General features: G+C 35.2%; 1 protein-coding gene across 1 annotated transcript in view; it reads right to left on the reverse strand.

The window, feature by feature from the left end:
- Window positions 1-20,873, reverse strand: part of Col19a1 (collagen type XIX alpha 1 chain) — a 321,254-nt gene that overhangs the window by 251,306 nt on the left and 49,075 nt on the right. Inside the window, exons 5-7 of the mRNA XM_047558644.1 lie at window positions 8,251-8,374; window positions 6,263-6,538; window positions 2,238-2,318 (exon numbers count right to left, since the gene is read on the reverse strand). Coding sequence (XP_047414600.1) covers window positions 2,238-2,318; window positions 6,263-6,538; window positions 8,251-8,374 — 481 coding nt within the window. The remainder of the gene's footprint in view (window positions 1-2,237; window positions 2,319-6,262; window positions 6,539-8,250; window positions 8,375-20,873) is intronic.

Below are 20,873 nucleotides of genomic sequence, written 5' to 3' on the forward strand. Positions count from 1 at the left end.
ACATTTTCTGACTTCAAAACATTTTAAAAAACAAAAATGAAGAAGGAAAGGAAGAAAGAAAAAAGAAAGAAAAGGATATAATTGGTATCGAAAGTTGGTGCATTTAAATGTACACAACTATCTTTCTAACTATACACTTCTATTTTCAAAATGTAGCATGCTTCTATTTACTAAGAGTAGATGATGATACCCCTACCCCAAATAATCAATATGAAAAAATATAGTCCTTGGTTATTTTTTTCTCATAGTTGGGGTGAATTCCTAATTTATTTTCTACTCTAAAACTAATCACCAAATTATCTTCTTAAAACATGATTAAAACAATTTTTGTTTGCAATGTGTGATGTCATGTCACTGCTTTTAATTAATAAAACACTTCATCAAATCCATCACTTAAACCTCCTTAAACATTTTTTCCCATTGGAATTTAGGTTGAAAATGTGTTATTATATAATGATACACAGCAGTGATTATTGGTCAAAAATACAATGTTTAGATTTATAAAACTTCATTGTGTTGCTTCTCAAAGACTTTTATTTTGAGAACTTTTACATCAGAAAAGCATAATTAATTAAAGGAAAATTCTGGAAAATTAATATCTTTGAGATTTATATGAGTGGCTCCAGGAAGTCTTGGAATTTCAAGTCTGAAGATTGGCATTCTAAATTATCTTTTTAGATATTTATAGAAAGATATTTGGCTAGCTTTCATTTTACTTGAAATGAGAGCCATAAACTGGATTGGAGCTGTACTTTATAAGACCAATTTACATAAGTAAAACATATAATATTTTTAAGACCAGCTATGCTTTGAATCACTGGGCTACATTCTTATTCCAATACCCAAAGAACATGAGAGAAGTTACAAATATTTTTGAGTTACAAATTACTGATTAAATTTTCATGTAACTTTTCTCTGGCAAGTGTAGAACTTCTAGGAAATCTAAGATCTGAATAGAAAGCATTTTTCATTTTGTACTTTTCACATGTTCTTTTGGTAAATTTTTTAGAATTACTCCCTTTCCTTTAGCAGTTGGTAAGTCCACAAATCAAGAAAACAATGCTTTGGCTAACTTCTGTGAACAAAACACTAGAAATAAAAAAAAAAAAAAAGTGAGTATAAAAGTAAAACTTCCTTCTCTGAGTATAAATTGAACTTGAATAAATTAAAAACCAATATAATTGTATCTAATAACAAGATGGCACATGTGAACAATACAATGAAAGAAGTATCAAATTCAGTGCATTTATAAGAATGAATTATAGATATAAAAAAGTAATAGTTGTACAATTAGGTTGAGGATATTTAGAATAAGAGATAAGGAACTGGATTTTTATTTTGTTGTCAACAAATAATCACCTAAGGTTTTGAGAAAACATGAATAGACAGGGAATCTATTCATGTTTGTTAGCCCTGTTCATTAGTGCAGAGTCTAAAACATCTCTCTCTCTCTCTCTCTCTCCCTCTCTCTTTTTTTGTTTTTGTTTTTGTTTTTGTTTTTCAGTGCAGGGGATTGAACCCAGGGTGCTTTATCACTGAGCCACATTTCCCCCTTTCTTTACTTTTTATTTTGAGACAGTGTCTTGCTAAATTGCTGAGGCTGGCTTTGAATTTGCAATCTTCTTGCCTCAGTCTCCAGAGTTGCTGGAATTAAATATGTGCATCATCATGACTGGCAGATCAGTGTCTGAATAATAAATATTTGTGAAACAAGTGAGTGAATATACAAAGTGGTGATTCAGAGACTTAGTCTGGTTATCTATATTCCCCACCCAAAAAAAGACAGGAAATGGGAAAGGCTATGACACAATGATGAAGAGGCCAGGCACAAGGTAAAAGTGGACTTTGTCAATAACAGGGAAAAGGAAGATGAGAATGAGAAGTGTGTCACAAAAGGAAAGCAGCCAGGATGGGTGCTAGGCTAGTGAGAACTAAGTCTGATCACAGATTTAAAGCTCTGTAAGGAGAAAATGAAGGCGCTACTGTTAGAACACGGTTTTGGGCAAGTGATGTTGTCTAAAGTGAGGGCATATCATCCCCCAAATTCGGTGTGAAATTCTGGGGTTAAAACTTTGTAAACTGTGGAAAAGCACTAAGAAGGCTTCCATACCTGGAATAAGTTAGTCCCCTGACTTCAACAGAAGACACCAGGTACTATCCTATGTTTGGACCATACAGACTATGCAACTAAAAGATAACTGGCCTTCATTCTTCACATGCTGAGAAAATTAACTTACCTTAGTAGCTGATATTTCACAACATGTTTCTTGAGTTATGAAGTTTGCATTACAGTAGATTTTAAGCTGGTGAAGTTCAATCTATTAAAACAATTGCAGTAAGACATCATTAATATTTTAAGAATCATATCTAGGCAGTCAAGAACTACATTAATTTAACTGAAAAGGAAGCTAATACAAATTATTGGTAGATATTTTTAATATCTTTATTTAATTTAGGATTCATTATTTTATGGATCACTTGGAAAAGAGAGTCAGCTATACAGGCAGATATATAGATAAAAAAATGAAATTAATTGCAAAGCTTGGCTAATTTTTTCCAACAATAAAAAGAAGTGTTTAATTAAAGAGAGGTATTGGTAGGCACTACAATGAAGTATATGTACAATATGAGGACATTTCAATATAAATTAATTGGAGAAAAAAGTGATGTCTGAGGTGTGAGTATGTGATGGAAAGGCTTTAACTGTAATTCCAGATCTCTTATTTAAGGTACTGAAACAGATGCACAGAACTCAATAAGAAAAAAAAAAAAAGGTTTTGTTTTATGTATGCTTCAAAATTCTGCTTAGAACCTATGGATTTTATACTATATTGGTATAATCCTGAGGAAGACACTATCTTTTTAGAAAAATAATTGATTCTTTTTGCTCCACAGATTCACTTCCTTTTTTTTTTTTTTACCTAAAAAGGTATTTGGACATGAAATTAGAAGCAGTAAAAGTAAAGTATAATCATGCCTGTAAATGAAAGATCAAGTGATTGTCTAAGAAAAATAGGACTTACTGGTAAAAAAAAAAACCACCAGTATACTAAATGATTAAATAGGATGAACTCCTTAAGCACTGATTTATTATATTAAATAATAGTTTATGTAAGTAGGTATTTATGGGACCCTTGAAATTAGATTGTTGTTGGAAATTTATGAGTTTAATCAATAATTGTGTGATGATATGATTATAATATGGGTTAAGAATCTTCCCCCTTCCCTTCTTCCTTTCTCCTCTCCTTTTCTCTCTGGCTTTCTTTATGTTTCCCAATGTAATAGAGCTATATTATGCATTGCTTTGAGGTTAATCAACAAGTACTTTCTATAGAAAGACCAAATTGTACTGTTATAATATTTTTTTATTATTTTTTTTATTGTAAACAAATGGGGTACAACTTGTTTCTTTGTTTGTACATGAAATAGAGGCATACTATTTGTGTAATCATACATTTACATAGGGTAATGGTGTTTGTTTCATTCTGTTATTTTTTTCCTTCCCCACCACCCCACCCACCCCTCTTTTGTACTGTTATATTAATCTTATGATAATAGAAGGCAAACATCTTTCATTAGTTGTGAATCTCTAAAAAAAAAAAATTAAAATTAAAAAAATCTCTACCTTTTACTGTGCACTGAGATGAACAAAATCAAAATCAGTTTGGCTTCAAGGAAGCATTAGGAGCTTCAAAAGACTTGTGGAATAATGAGTATCTTAAGATTTGCACATAATGTGTTAGTGAAAACTCACATCAACATTGTTATCAAAATGGCCAATAAATACTGAATTCTTATTATTTGCTATCCACTGTGCTAGGCCTGAATATGAATTATTTTACTTAACTAAAGATAGATTATTAATTTTCAAAGGATTAGAATTTAACCCAGTAACTATGACATTGAAACTACAATCAGCTCTGCTAATTTTATTCATTTGATACATTATAATCCTCACTGATAGTGCTTTAGAAAGAGAATGTATAGGGCTTAAGTCACATATTGACTCTTGTCAAATTAAAGATTTATTTAAAGAAATCTTTTACATCAGCCTCATCACCTGTGTGTTTTCTCATAAACACACAGGTATAGTAATATAAAAGCCCAATCACTGGGAGGTTTTTTCATACATGCTTCTGAGTAAATTAAACATTGTCACACTCCAACAGGTCTTATGGATCAGAGAACTTGTATTGTATACAGATGATGAAAAATCAGTCCACTTGAAGCTTTAGTAGGACCAGGAATCTTAAAAAAATATATATATGTATATGTATTTCGCTTGGTTGTTCAGTCCAGTGACGATCTCATGACATGCCTTAATTTCATCCTCAACTACGAGCACACGTTAAAGAATAAAATCCACACACAGTAGTGGTGAAAGTGCTCTTCATTAATACCATAATTTTGACATTACTTTTTATAAGGACATGGTTTAGGTTCTGGGGTCAATTCTGTCCTCAGGTGAGAAGTTAAAGAGGCACAGGACAGAGAGCACTTCAGAGGTTTAGCTCCACAACTGTTGCCACTTCAGCCATAACTCACTCCTCTCTTCCTGCCACCCCTCTTCCCATGAACTTATCTCCATGTGCTCTTTGGTTCTTCCAGGAAACAGAGCCCACTTTCCTCTTCCTAATCTGGTGAGAGACCTCTTTTCCTTCCCTGGTCTGAAACTCACGGTCTCCTGAGATACGTGCTGGTCCCCTTCCCCACTTTTGCCTTGGACAGTCCTTGCTGAAAGATCTGTCTAGTACTATTTTTATTGTGATTAATAATATTAGTAGTAGTAGTAGCCATCATTTACTGAAAGATTTTAATCCTTTCGTCAAACTGATATTTCAAGAGCAGAAACAATAGTTTGTTGTTTTTTTTTGTTTTTTTTTTTTTTTTTCACTTTTTCTTTTTTTACCTTCTTATGCCAGGGCTGAATGCCATATCTGGTCCTGAATAGATAAATGAATTTATAGAGAACTGACCACACATTAGGCACTACTGCATAGACACAATAAAAATTATAACTAGCAACTCCATCTCTGTTTTATAACTGAAGATATTGAGGCTCAGAAGAATGAAGAGTTAAAAATCTCATGTGTCTGAGCCTCAAGCCACTCAGTCTCCCTTGTGCCATCAAGCCCTGTCCTCAGGATGGTGGCCTCTGCTCTGACCTGTTTTGATGTTCATCACTGTGACATGGTTATAACATTCTAAATGATTGCTCATTCCCTGTCTCTGAGAGGAAAGACTTGAAAAATAATAGTTTATTGAATATATACACACATATACACACAGTTATGCATATATAGCGTAGTATGTATATATATGTGTGTGTGTGTATCTATCTATATATATATATATACATATATATATAGATAGATACACACACACACACACACACACACACACACACACACGGGCACACTTCCAGAGGGTTCTTTAGAAATAAGCTTGCCCAATATGTATTTGCATAAAGCTATATTTTTTAAATAAAATCAAACTGTTAAGTGCTTTGTGTTAACAGCATCGGAATTCCTATTGGTGATCAGTGGTCAGATTTTTAGGGATTTTCCTACTATCAAATTAGTAGTGCATAGCCATCAAATTTAGATATATCTCACTTTTTAAAAGATCACAGGCCTTTCTTTCTAGGGAAATCAATAGTAAATCTATATCATCTTAGCTTCAAGTATAATTTTAAAGGAACTTTTCATCTGAAAGAGTTTTTCTAGCCAATTTTTCTCATCCAGATGACCTACTGATGCATTCAGTGATTGTATTTCTGTCCAACAGAACCCTGAAAAACCATTATAGGCTTATAAAAAGTAGTCTGCAGTATAAACCAATTCCTATTGTGAGGGTGAATAAATAGCCTATTGTTCTTGAGTGAAAATACCAGATAATCTGAAACCATTTAATTTAAAGTTCATCTTTTTCCATTCCTTTCTATTCAAAACATATGGACTTAGACCAAACTTAGATTTTGTGTGTCCTGTTTTCAATTTTTATTAAAGTTTACTTTTAGTCATCTTATTTTTTAAGGCATGCCCAAATTCTTTTAAATTCACTGACTAGAGAAAATGGGTGAAAATAGAAGATAATATGTATGAAAATATAGTTGGAAATAAATACTTTCATACAGGGCCAATTAAACAGTGATGAGAAGGGGATCATTTACATAGTAATTAGCAGGAGACATTTTCAAAAAAGATAATTTGTTTTTACTTGGAAATGGTGCTAGTTCTCATTCACCACCACCACGACTTACGTCCACAGGTTTGCCATCCACAGCTCGTGCAGCTAGAACTGTCCTTCCATGAAAATCCACAGTGTCCTTCTCATTGGTCTGCTGGCTTGCAATTAAATTGCAATCCACAAAGAGTGAAAGCACCTGGGATTGTACGCTGAAGCCAAGTTTATGCCACTGCCGGTCAAACAAAGGGCGGAGCTCCCGATTTTTAAAAATGTAATTCAACATATCTCCCTGGGCAGCTTGGAACATAAACTCTACCACCTTCTTCCCACCATCAATTACGATAGAAATCTGGAAAAAAAAAAGCAAATGATTTTTGAATGTTTTAAAACTCAATGTTCGAAATTATCAAAATACCTAAATATAAGCTCAAGATGCTTGTTAATATAACTGAAGCATTTCGTAAAATATTTTAGATGAAACCTGTGGCCACCAGATTTGTTAATGAGAAAGAACAGTAAATACCTGCTTCATAAGTGAGTTTGACATGGGCTATTCTGGCAAATGTAATACACTCTTTCTTGAGAGAACATCTAAGAGTGAGTATGTGTCTATAATTTCATAACTATTATATGTTTTATATTTATAAATAAAAGTGTAAATTTACCTAAAATACTAGATTGCATTTGAAAGCACACTGTATAAATTATATACTTTCTCTAAACATAAGCTTATATATAATTTATTGTTTTGTGTGAATAATTCAAGAATTCAAGTTTACTAATTTAGTGAGAATATGATCATTTCTTCTTTGCATGCAAGTTGAGATCTACTTCTTTAATCTTTAATAACTTGCATGACAAAAAATATACATGTGGGAAGGACATACCCGCCTTCCTCCCTCAATCTTCCTACTCCACTGATCTCCCATCCATTATTGTCATTGTTATTTTAATTAGTTAATTACATGACTCATTGTGGTTTACTTTCACATAGACACAACACAATTTGGTAATTTCATTCTGCAGTACCTCCCCATGCCCATCTTTCCCCACCCCAGATTCACTTCCTCAAATCTATTGCTCTTCTTTCCATTTTCATGAGATTCCCCTCACCCCTTTCCTTTTTTAATCTCTCTAGTTTCTGTATATGAGAGAAAATATTTGACCCTCAACTTTCTGAGTTTGGCTTAATTACTTAGCATGATGTTCTCCAATTCCATCCATATACCTACACATGACATAATTTCATTCTTCTTTAAGGCTGAGTAAAACTTCCTTGTGTATATATACCACTTTTTCTTTCTTTCTTTTTTTTTGGGGGGAAGGAAGGTTACTGGGATTGAACTCAGGGGCACTCAACTACTGAGCTATATCCCCAGCCCTATTTTGCATTTTATTCAGAGACAGGGTCTCACTGAGTTGATTAACACCTCGCTTTTTGCTGAGGCTGGCTTTGAACTCTCGATCCTCCTGCTTTAGCCTCCCGAACTGCTGGAATTATAAGCATGCACCGTGCCCAGCAGCATGTTTTCTTCATCCATTCATCTACTGAGGGACACCTAGGCTGGTTCCATGATTTGGTTATTATGAATCGTGTGGCTATTAACATTGATACGAATGCATCATTATAGTATGATGATTTTAATCTTTCAGATAAATACCAAGGAGCAGGATAGCAGGAATGGTGGTTCCATTCCTAGTCTCTTGAGGAATCAACAAATCACTTTAAAAATAATATAATATCAGAGATGATAGGAGATGAAGAAATTATTAGGGAAGTGGAGTTAATCAGTGAAAGTTGCAAAGGAAGAGCAGTTTCGACTTCTTCAGACAAAATATGGATCTCAAAGTTAAAAAGAACCCTGTCTCACCCCCCAGATCCTCATATTACAGATCTCCGCAAGCCTATCCTAATTAGAAAACTTGTATTTGCCTCTTAACAACTCCTGTAAAAGGATATTTGAACACTAGATCAGTTCCTAAATTCGGGCACAGAGTTCAAAGACCCACCTGGTCTGGAACGCAAAAGAATTAATAGGCACAACTCTCATGGCATCTTACCTGTGGCATATTTTGCTGGTTTAAAACCTGCCACAGAAACCACCGCTCCTTTTTGGTGTTTCTTCTTACACGAAACACAGCTGTTACAGAGAACTCCTCAGGAAGACCCTTGGGAAATATCTTACTGTGGGAGAAAAAGAAAGAACTATTGTGGGGAGACTGAAGATGGCAAGGACAGAGAAAAAAGGTATGAAGTTCCTTGTACCATGGTATCTCAGTCATAGTTTGCTCAATGAGTTTATAATTTATTATTCAATTTACCATAATCAATTGAATGGAAACGTGGAAGCAATCATGACTATATTACCTATGCAGTTTTTATCTCATTCTCTCCCTTTTTGTAATCATCTGGTATGGTGTTGCTAAAGCTTGAGGTATATAAACACAGTGGATAGGCTATAGAACTATGTTGCTATATTTTCTTATTCACTGAGATGTTCCAACATATGAAAATTTCAGAAATCACTGCAGTTCAACAAATAGTAGCCCTTCACCAGCACATAAATAATATTTTTTGATATTGTTGGTAGAGAGGTATACAAAGAATTTTAAAGAACACTGCAAATAAATAAGTGCATATTTTCCAAATAACTTTTATCATATTAAACTCTTGCAAATAAGTTCCTAATACAGATTTTCTGTTACTAATTTATGATATTAAATACAATGAGGAAATTTTAGTTTTATTTTTCATTTCTACAGAAAAAAATTTAAAAATCTAGGTAGCAAAAATCTAAAGACGGTTCAAATATTCTACCTCAATCTTCCTTCAAAATACTGGTCTCACTAAAATCATCATAAAACTAAGAAAAAAATTCACAATGAACATATCTTGAATTTTACATTCATTAGCAAATGAGAAATATGTTTCTTTAAGATGATTTTTAAACTTATTCCCATTGTATTTAAAAACTCTGAAAGGCAGGAATTCTGCTTCTCTTAAGAAAATAGTAAGTAAGCATCCTCTTAAAGACACACATGTAAGTTTTATAAAAAAATAAAATGCCATACATTGTAATGGTAACTGCTATCTTTGAATATTACATTCAGCTCCACTGAAATTGACAGTTATTGAAACTGACAAACTGTCATGAAGGATACTGAAATTTTCTTTTTACTTTCTGCATTACAAAGTCACATGTGGTAGAAAAATCAGGAAATAATATGAAAAAGCTGTCATTGCCCAAAGTTCTTTTTTGCTTAGTTAAATACAAACACATGTGTATATATTTATATGTACAAATACATACATACATATATAAATATGCATGTTTACGAATGTATGTGTGTGAGGAGAGAGAAAAAGAGAAAGTGGCCAACTTAGGATGGTTTGATTTACAATATATTGACTTTATGATGGCGTGAAAGTGATATGCATTCAGTAGAAGTTATATTACATAGAATGTCAAATTCTGATCTTTTGGGGTTGGAGATGTGCTAGGTACTATGCTATATACTATACTATCTTTTGTAACCAGGTAGCAGCAAGGGGCCATAGCTTCCAGTCAGTCGTGTGATCAGGAAGGTAAACAACTGATACTCCATGGTGTCCTGTGTTGCTAAACCGTGATGTATGGTAGATCAAGTGTGTTAAAGGCATTTTTGGCCTTCAACATTTTCAGCTTAACCAAAAGCATCCCTGTGTGTATAAATATAATTATATATACTCTAGTTTTATCTTCTCTTGAAACTTTATTGCTACTCCATTATAATGTCCCTTCTTAAGTAAGTAAACAAAACGAAATTGCCAAAAATAGAATTCACTCTGGAATGTCAATAGTAATAAACTAAATTTCACTAGTGACAATTACCGTATTGATTTAAGTAATATTGCTTATTTAAACAAAACAAAAACCCAGCCTTTGGTGTCTTGGTGTCATTTCTCTTTGGCACTGGAGATAAACCTGAAAGATGGGCACATGTAGAGGTAAGGGGTAACACCAAACATACTTCCAACCTGAAATTCTGAACTGGTTAGTTATAGCAAAATTACTTTTAAAGGAAACCTCAAACCCACAGCTGTTCCTATCACATGCAATAATAGCCTGGGACTCCACTTTGCTTCCAATTTCTTGCCTCTGTTCTGCCACTTTTCATATTGAAGTTCTTGGGATCTGAATTCCATCTCCAGTGTTCTGGAATTTGACAAAGTGTTATTCTGGGCATTATTTTTTTCATTTACTGTATTGAACACATCTTTTAATATATATTGTGAATTAACAAGAATTTTTTCCTATTATTTTCTCCATGCCATTTTCTCTTATCCCCTTTTTAAGGAACTCCACTTTTAGATATCTGTTTAACTACTGAATGACATAGTGTTCTTATCCTTTTTTCTTGTATTTTTCCATCATCTTCTAATTTTACTCTACTTTGGGGGCTATTTCTGATTTTTCCAATCTTAGTACTCAATGTCAATTATATATATATATATATATGTATATATATATATTATATTATATTTTGCTCTTTTCTTCAAGTATTCTTTTTTAAAAATATTTTTAGATGTTGATAGACCTTTGTTTTATTCATTTATTTATATCTGGTGCTGAGAAGTGAACCTAGTACCTCACATATACTAAGCAAATGCTCTACCACTGAGCCACAACCCCAGCCCCAGAATATAGTATTCTAATCTATTTGACTTTATCAAATACATAGGATTCTCAAGACTTTTTTTTTGCATCTTTGTATATCTCTACTTCATCTGTGCTAGTTTTTCCTTTGTGACAGTTTGGTTTCTCTCTTCCATTTTGAAATGGTACTCTAATTTCTGTTGACTTGTGGAAGCCTGCTCATATTTATGAGTGAAGCACTGATTGCAAATGTGTATTCTGTCATGGTATGTCAACAAGCAAGCTTCACTGTATACATGATAACTGGCAGATATCAGAAAGGGTTCCTCAAATGTAAATATGGGGTGATTATTTCTCTGGAGATAATGGGTTCGTCCAAAGAATCCTTCTATTTCCCCCTTGGTAAGTGGAATCTACCTGACCACAGGCATTCTGGAAGCAGTGCTGTATGAAGGAGCCCCATAGTTCACTACAGAATTCACTCTTGCCTCCTGTTTTTAGTGTCAACCTTATTCCTGTCCTTGCTATCTTATTTAGCCTCAGTCTGGCTCAATTTCTCTAGCTAATAAACTTCTTGCTTCCTGTCTGGTTAGATGAGGATGGAGGAGGTAACCTGGAGCCTTATGCTCTCATGCTCAACACACACACACCACTTAGTGGCTTCTGTAGAGCCTGTTTCCTGCTAATCAAGAGTCTCAGAAGTCCAGTGAAGAAGAGTCCCTTCTCACCAGCATTCCCAGAACTGCAACACCTCAGTTCCAGTCTTTTTCTACTCCTTGAGTCATTCCCCAGTCTTCCATCTGCTTTCTGTCTTCCAGAACATATTGTAATATTTTTCTGTTGTTTCATATTCCATTCTCTACTCATTTTTGCATTTTAAATCTTTAATTTGTTCCTTTCCAATGGTCCCTTTATCTTGATTTACCACAGATAAAACTTTGTCCAACCTTCCTATACCACTGTTACCCTTCCATCTACCAACGAAGCTGTTCAAATGAACACTGAATAGTTACATTTTTACCAGTCATTTGCTCCTGAACTTCCCCCTCCTGCATTCTGAAAGCATATCCAATCGGACAATTCCTTGGTCTTAATCATCAACCCCTTCCCTCTTTCTGCAGGTGTTAACACTACAGACATCTTCACTCACATAAACCAAGATTCACAATAATAGCCCTAGGGCCCAGCAAGGAAATTTGGATTGCAAGCTCCCAGATTCCTTTGCCTAACCTACTCACCTTTTTGTCTCCATAATTTAGAACAATTATTATTACATAACACTAGTAACTGAGTTCAGCATTGTGTGTGTGTGTGTGTGTGTGTGTTTGTTGGTACGAGATTGAACCCCGAGGTGCTTAATCACTGAAGCACATCCCAGCCCTTTTTATTTTTTATTTTGAGACAGGGTCTCACTAAGTTGCTTAGTCCTCACTAAATGCTGAGGCTGATTTTGAACTTGTGATCCTTCTGCCTCAGCCTCCTGGGCTGCTGGGATTACAGGCATGGACCACTGCGCCTGATGAGTTCAGCATTTTTAAAACATAAAAACACTTGGTTTTATCACAGAGTCTAGCATTGGTTTTTCCATCTTGGATAGCATGTAGGAAATTTTCACTCCTCTCTTAGCACTTCTATAAGAAAAACAAATAGAGCAAGTGAGTTAATAATAGCAACTGACACTGGTACTCATATAGAGGACACATGTGGGGACTGTGGGAAACTGAGAGCCCAGCCCGTCTATGGTGGCAGCTGCTATGTAGTGCCAGCCAACTGTTACCATATGGGAATGTGGAGCCAGTGTTGCCAGATCATCTTATTTTTCAGAAGAAGCCCAAAATCTAGATTTTTATCTGTCAAGTTTTGGGTTTTAAGTTTGGGTGATTAATTCAGATTTATGAAAAACATTTCTAAACCAACACTGTAGAAGTCAAATAAAACCAGTGAATGCTGTTTGGCAATCTTGGATTTACATAAGCACTTGTTGAATACCCACTTTGTATACAGCACTGTGAAACTTACAAAGATGGGAAAAGGATGTGCCCTGCCCTGCCCTAATTGCTGCTTAAAATTAGTTGAGAGTAGAGAAATGATATCAAGTAGATAAGAGTATAGGGAAATACTGAAGATGACCAAAATTAGAACTCCAATTGTGAATTGGAAACCTAATGTTAGGAATGAGATTTAAAAAAAAAAAAATCTTCTTAACAACAAAGCGGGATGGTAGCTGTTAGAAAATCCTACATGGATCTGAGGGAAAGGCAGCAGCCACTTAAAGGAGTATGGGATGCAGATGCTTAAAAATGCTCACCTCAAAGTCATGGGTCCCAGATGAACACACACCATCCACCCCCAGGCTTTGCTAGTGGCCCAGGGTTTCCTACAGCCACTGCTATTTACTATTTTAACCACAGTACATATGCTTACAAAGGTTATTTATTGTCTCAACCACTTCTCTCCATAAGACTCCTCACTGCACTGTTATTGCCTTTTCAGGGATGATACTGAAGTCTGCATTTCCATTCCTAGTACATGCACCAAACCAATGTTATTTTAATACTCCGTGAGCTCTGGGGGACAGTGTCTCCCTGTAGTATTCATGGTTTAATACGAGAGCCATGGTCCAAGAGCAAACCTCTCATGAGATGTACTATAAGAACCTTGAATACGTAAACTCAAATAGAACCCTTGCCACTTTCCCTTCTAAGTTTGTTCTTTTACCTTGTTCAATATCTGTTAGTAGCACCTTTTCCCCACTCTGGAAGTGATGAAGTCATTATTAGTGATTTTATTAACTCTGGGTACTACACTTAGTTATCAGGTTCCATAAATTTTACTTTTACAGTCTCATTCATTTAATGTGACTCTTTGTTCCTCTCATGGCCACCACACCTTAATTCTGTCTATTTCAACCCTCACCTGAATGACCACATTCACATTCTTCTGATTCCCTTGCTTCTACTTTCTTCTATGTTCTTCAATACATTCTAATCTACTATCAAAGGAATTTTTCATCTGAGAGTTTTGATAGTACCTCCTTTTTGCTTCAGAGTTCTTCTAATGCCCAACTTGTTGACCTGCTACTTATAGTTCAAACTTTAGACTCCCTAGCCATTTATTTCCATCTCTTTCTAAAAATATTAAGAGTATGGTAAAAACACACGCTTTTATTTCTTTCCATGCTCTGTGTACGTCTTTCCTCTTTTTCCTTGCTTACAATATTTTCTACTCTAGACTGCTCTTCAATCCCATCTCACCCCTTCACAGGTTTCAAGGTCTCAACCTAAGGCTATATGCTCTACTCAGTCTTTCCCAATACTCCCAACAGAGATGCTTTCCTGATTCATCTTTTTCATTGAAGTGAGCCGAGGCTACACAAGAGTGGCAGTGGTACGCGCATGCTAAGACTGACCTAAAGAATACAAGATGCTGATGCCCCTCTTGAAAGACTGTTTCCAAAAATAACCACAACAGCAAGCATCCCATATGATTTTTTTCAAAGAGACTTCAGTATTTCTTTCACCAAGAGATGGAATCCATTGTTCCCTCAACCTCGGCTCTATGACAGCACCAAAACTTGCTTTGACTAATGGAGTGTATCAGGTGGTGGTGCAGCACTTCCAAGGTTAGGCATTAATAAAGATTCTGGCAATTAAAACTACACTGAGATTTCATCGCACTCCAGTCAGAATGGCAATTATCAAAAATACAAGTAACAATAAATGTTGATGAGGATGTGGGGGAAAAGGTGCATTCATAAGTTACTGGTGGGACTGCAATTGGTACAACCACTCTGGAAAGCAGTATGGAGATTCCTCAGGAAACTTGGAATGGAACCACCATTTGACCCAATTATCCACTCCTCAACATATACCCAAAGGGTTTAAAATCAGCATACTATAGTGACACGGCCACATCAATGTTTATAGTGGCTCAATTCATAATAGCTAAGCTATGGAACCAACCTAGGTGCCCTTCAACAGATGAATGGATAAAGAAAATGTGGTAAGTACACATAATGGAATATTACTCAATCATAAAGAAGAATGAAATTATGGCATTTGCCTGTAAATGAATGGAAATGGAAACTATCCATGCTAAGTGAAATAAGTGGATCCCCAAAAACCAAAGGTAGAATATTCTCTCTGATATGCAGATGCTAACACACAATAAGGGGTGGGGATAGAAGTACTTAGACAAAGGGGAATGAAGGGGAAGGGAAGGGAATGGGAATAGGAAAGACAGTAGAATAAATCAGACATTGCTTTCCTGTGTTCATGTATGAATACACCACTAGTGTAACTCCACATCATGTGTGACCACAAGAATGGGATGTTATACTCCATGTATGTATAATATGTCAAAATATATTCTATTGTAATGTATAACTAAAAAGAACAAATAAATAATTTTTAAAAAGAGAAAAAAAAATAAGTCTGCTGGCTTCTGCTTTCTCCCACTTGGAAGCCAGTCACCACATAATAAAGTGAAGCTACCAAGGTATAGGGAAGTTCCATTCAACCTCATGGAGAAAGCCCTGAGGCACCAGTACCACCTTCTTTTTTTAAAAAAACTATAGCACATAATTCTCATATCATTAAAACCAGACTTTAAAATAGTACAGTCAGTGGTTTCAGTACATTCATAAAATTGAGTTAAGTATTCACATTATCTAATTCTAGAACACTTCTATCACCTACAATAGAAACTCCTACCCAGTATCAGTCACTCCCCATATCCTCTCCTCTAACTCCTCTATCATTTTCATCCTTCTTCTTGAGATTTAGTTTGCTCTTTGTACTTATTTTCTTAAAGTGGGACATTAATTATTTGAGATCATTCTTTTTATAAAAATAAATCTTTTGAGATGGAAGTCCACATAACATAAAATCAGCCATTTTGATGTAAATAATTCATTGGAATTTATTACATTCACTGTTTACCATCAGTGCCTCTTGTCTAATTCCAAACATTTCCATCACTCCAGAGTAGAACCCCATACACATTCAAGAGTCTCTCTCTATTCCCCCAGTTCTTAGCAACAAGTAATTTTTTTAAGTAGATATATCTATGATATATTTTTCACATGGATGGAATCATGAGCTATGTGACTTTTTTTGCTTGTGTTTTTTTTACATCTCATATTTTGGAAGTTCATCTCTGTGGTTGCACATATCAGAACTGCATTCCTTTAAACAGTTAGATATTATTTCATTACATGTATATACCACACTTGGTTTTGTACTCCTCCGTTGTACTCCTCCTTCCATTGATGGAAATTTGGACTATTTCCACCTTTGAGTTATTTAATAGTGAGGGTATGAACATACTTGTGTTTAATTATCTCTCTTTAGTTCTTTAAGGTATATACTCATGATTAGAAATGCAAAATCATATGTAATTCTCCATGTAACTTTTTGAGAAAAAAGCAACACTATTTGGTACAGCAGTTCAATCATCTTACATTCCCACCAGCAAGATTTGAGGATTCCAAGGTTTTCACATCTTCACCTAGAATTATTTTCTGTGTTTTTTCTTTATAACTGTCCTAGTGGGTGTAAAGTGGTACCACATTTTGGCTTTGATTTGCATTTTCCTAACGACCAATGAGGCTGAGCATATTCATGTAATTCTTTGTCTTTTAGTTGTTGAGTTTTGTAATATGCATGTATTGTGGGTACTGGACCCTTTTCATGTATAAGATTTGCAAATATTTTCTTCCATTCTAGATTTTCATTTCACATTCTGGATAATGTACTTTGATGTACAAAAACTTTTAATTTTGATAAAGTATAATTTATCTATTTGTCTTTTGTCTTATCTATTTGCCTGCTTTTGTGGCTTGTATTAAGACTCCATTGCCAAATTCAGGCTTCAAAGATCTATCCCTGTTTCCCTCTAAGATTTTGCTGTCCTAGCTCTTAAATCTAGATTTTTAAAATCTTTTTTGAATTAATTTTTGAATATAGTACGAAGTATGGGTTCAACCCAATTCTTCGGCATGCAGATATACAGTTTTCCCAGTATCTTTTATTCAAGAGACTCTTCTTTCCCCATAATATGGTTTTGGACCCTGTCTGTCTCTTTCTGGAATTTCTGTTATTCATATGTTAGCATGCCTAATGGTATCATATAGGTCTTGAGGATTCCTTCCGTCCTTCCTTCCTTCCTTCCTTCCTTCCTTCCTTCCTCCCTCACTCCCTCCCTTCCTTCCTTCCTTCCTTCCTTTCTTTCTTTCTTTTTCATTTCCCACCCCCAAAACTGAATCATTTCAACTGACCTATCTTCAAGTTCTCTGATTCTTCCTTCTTCCACCTTAAGTGTGTTTTTGAACTTTTCCTATAAATTTTAATTTCTGATTCGTACTTTTTAACTGTGACATTTTTATTTGCATCTCATGATAATCTCTACTGATATTTTCTATTTAGTGAAACATTATTCTTATACTTTCTTTCAGTTCATGGGAGTTTTCTTTAGTTATTTGTTTTTAAATAGCTGACTTAAAGTCTTTGTCAAGTAAGTAAAATCTCAAGATATTCTCAGGAACAGTTTTTCCTTAAGAATGCCCTTTTCTCTGTGTATAGTTTTGCGTATCTACTTACTTTGCATATCTTTTAATTTTGTTCCCTTCTTTTGAATATATTGTAATTTTTAAACTGAAAAGTAGATATTTTAAATAATATATGAAAACCATCAGACTCTCCCTGTCAGGGGTGTGCTGTCAGTTGGTTATGTTTATTGGTTTTGTTATTATTGTTGCTGCTATTTGTTTAATTGCTTTCTGCAACTAATTCTGTAACGTATATATTCTTTGTCATGTGTGACCACTGAGGCTTCTGCTTAGTGAGTTTAATAGTCAACTAATGATTGCACAGTTAATGCCTTTGGCCTGTTGTCATCCCAGGCCCTGCTGAGGAGATATGTGTGCATATTGGAGAATGACTGAAATGTTCAGGCAGAGAGTTTATTGCCTTCCTTAGCCTTTATCTTCTGCTTTCTCAAAGTTTCAAAGTTGGCCAGAGTCAAGAATGTTGGGTCTTTCCAGGTCTTTTTGGAGTTTGCACACAGTTTTGTGCATACACATAGGTGTTTGGGTTTCCATGAATGTGTTGGAACTTTCCAATCCTCCAACGAACCTCTCCTTACTCAGTTTATTCATCTACGGTTTGGGGAGTGGCATCTTGTTTGCCCCAATAGTAAATGCTGCTTCAGACAGCTGCCGTGTTAAACAACTGCTACTCTGTTTTCAAGTAATGTTCAGTGGAAAAGGCTATTCTCACCAAGCAAGCTCTGATCAGGTAAAAGACAAACTGTAAGCCCAGGTTTTCAGGGAACTACCAGTCAGGTAAAATAATGCAATCCTCTCAGAACAGGGCCCACAGTAAACTCCCTACTCCTCTTCCTTCCAAGATGCTACGCTGCATTTTTACTGATTCTGGAGCTGCTGATTTTCAAGTCTAACATAGTGCTGGGGAGAGCAATCAGAATAGGACAAATTAAAAAGTCACAAAACCTGCTAGTCTTACTGAGGTTCAATGTTTTCTCAAATAAATGGTCATTAGATTATATAATATCTTGATTCATTTACAGAATTCTGAAAATATTAATTTTGACAATTTTTGCCTGTGTTCACACTGCTTTCATGGAAAAGTAGATTTTCTAAAATCCTCAGAAACAATAAATTATCATTTTACATCACTAAATTTTGTAGTGGTTTATAACAAAGCCAAAAATAATGAAACAACTTTATTGTAATTTTTTTTTTACCTAGGACTATACACATACAGGCACCTGCTACAGTTCTTATTGCCATTTCAAGATCTTCCAAGGAAAGAATAGTTTTTTATTATATTTTTGCTACCTATAACACCTAAGTACAATGGTACCACAGAATTCTATATTTGTTGAGTGAATGAGTGATCCAGAAAATGAAATAGACAAACACAAATTTAATTTTTAGATGATATTTTAACACTTCATAAATAAAAATTAAATATATTTTCAATAATTTATAACCTAGTCAAAAAATTCAAAATATTTTGCACCTCATAAATAGTTTTTTCTGTAATGAAAAATAAAAAGAACACAATTAATACATAATAATTACATTCTTAAAAATATATTGAAGTGAATTTAGTTATCTTTAAAGAAGAATTTTTTTCTTGATCTAAGTTCATAATGAATGAAAATCCTTCTAATTACTAAATTTCCCTTTCAGAAATTTACATTCTTTTTTTCCAAGCCAAAAATGATTTTGCTTTCCAAGACTAATTTTTGAAGGAAAATTTCTTTGTTTTAAGTATAAAATGTTTAAAAATATATCTATTCTTACCAACTATGCTTCTTGTTTATACCTCACAAGCATACTTAATGTTACACATAATAATTTCTCTGGGTCTTGCCAAAGTTTCTATTATAAAAGAGGTCATATTGGATTACTGGGCTGTTACCAAAGAGATATAATAACAGTTTGCCATGTCCAAGGATATCCATGCTTGAATGTTTTTGAATGGAGTGTAATTTCCTATAAGAAATCCTATCCTATCTATTGCTCATTCAGTGATACTCCCATTAAGAAAAATATTGTTGATCCTTACTCACCAAATTCATGCCTAAACAAACACACACACACTTAGGCTATAAGTTCTCAATGGGATATTTTCTGCCTTTCCTCCATTTTATACACATCACATACAGTTTGATATCAATAAAGGAAAAAATTTCATACATATATTAATAGTAACCTACATTTGAAGAGCCCAGGCTCAGTGGAATTTAAATGTAATTAACCATTTATTTCCCATTGTCTATTTTTTATATATTAATGAAAGTCACCTAAATATTCATGGACAGGTGGTTTCACAAATGCACCAAATTAACAATGTTCAATATAAAATCAGTATTTTAAAATGTGATTAAGCAAAAGTCATAGAGAGCCTACCTAAAGTTGTTCCAAATTATTCAAAGGTGCCAAGTAAAACCTGTCACTTGTGGTAGTGCCAATTCTAGTGCTAGATAGAATCTGGAGTGTCTCTGAAGCCTTATAATTGACACATCTTCAATTTCTTTAAGCTTGTAACTTACTTTAATGTTGTAAAAACCTAAAGTGTAGTTTCCATCTGCTCTCTGAGTTCTTTGTCTAGAGCAGCCATCTATTCAATCACAAAGTGAAAGAAAATGGTATCAAATTGTAGGGAAAGTGGTAGACAATCGAAACTGGGCCTCCTTAAAGTGATCAGCTGTAGCAGAAGGCAGCATCCAGATCTAAGAACCAGTATCAGAAAGACTTTAATCACCACTCCCCAAAATTCCTAAAAGTCAACATTATAATGCCTTCCTCTTAGTGTTAAAATTGAGAGATTTTAATTTCCTCCTTTATATTTTCTATACTTACTTTACAAGGAGCATGGATTATACTAATGATCATTAGAAAACATAACTATTTCCATTTCTGTAAAGAATAATCTTAGAGGTTTTCAAGATGGCGGACTAGAGGGTGGCTGCATTTCACGTAGCTCCAGGACGCAGGATTCAAAAGAGGAGATAGTGAGAGGCTTGGGACCAACTCAAAGCCGCCGGGTGAGTTTCTCCCTTTGGGGAGGCGTCCCGGATGAAGCGGTAGCCCCGGAACGCAGGGAACTTTGTGAAGTAGAGTTGCTCGGCGAGACGCCCCTCCCCCCGCTGGAGCGGTAACATGGACCACTGGGATCATCGTAGAGGAGGCGGCTCAGCACAGCGCTTGGACTCGGAGCAACCACTGGGGCTCCGGGCGGCTGCCTGAGGAGGAGCTGCGTGGCGAGCTGTTTGAACTCAGAGCGAGCGCTCCTGAACACCGGGGGGTTGCCCGGAGGAAGAGGAGGAGCACAGCAGGTCGCTTGGTCTAGGAGTGACTGCATCAGAGCCACAGGCGGTTGCCAGAGGAGGAGCTTCGTGGCGAGCTGTTTGAACTCAGAACGACTGCTCCAGAACTGCTCCGGTGGCCTGCCTGGAGGAGGAGCGTGGTAGGTCGCTTGGTCTCGGAGCCACCACTCCTGAACACCCGGGGGGCTA

This window comes from Sciurus carolinensis, chromosome 7 (genome assembly GCF_902686445.1).
Source record: "Sciurus carolinensis chromosome 7, mSciCar1.2, whole genome shotgun sequence".
In the NCBI taxonomy this organism is placed as follows: Eukaryota; Metazoa; Chordata; class Mammalia; order Rodentia; family Sciuridae; genus Sciurus; species Sciurus carolinensis.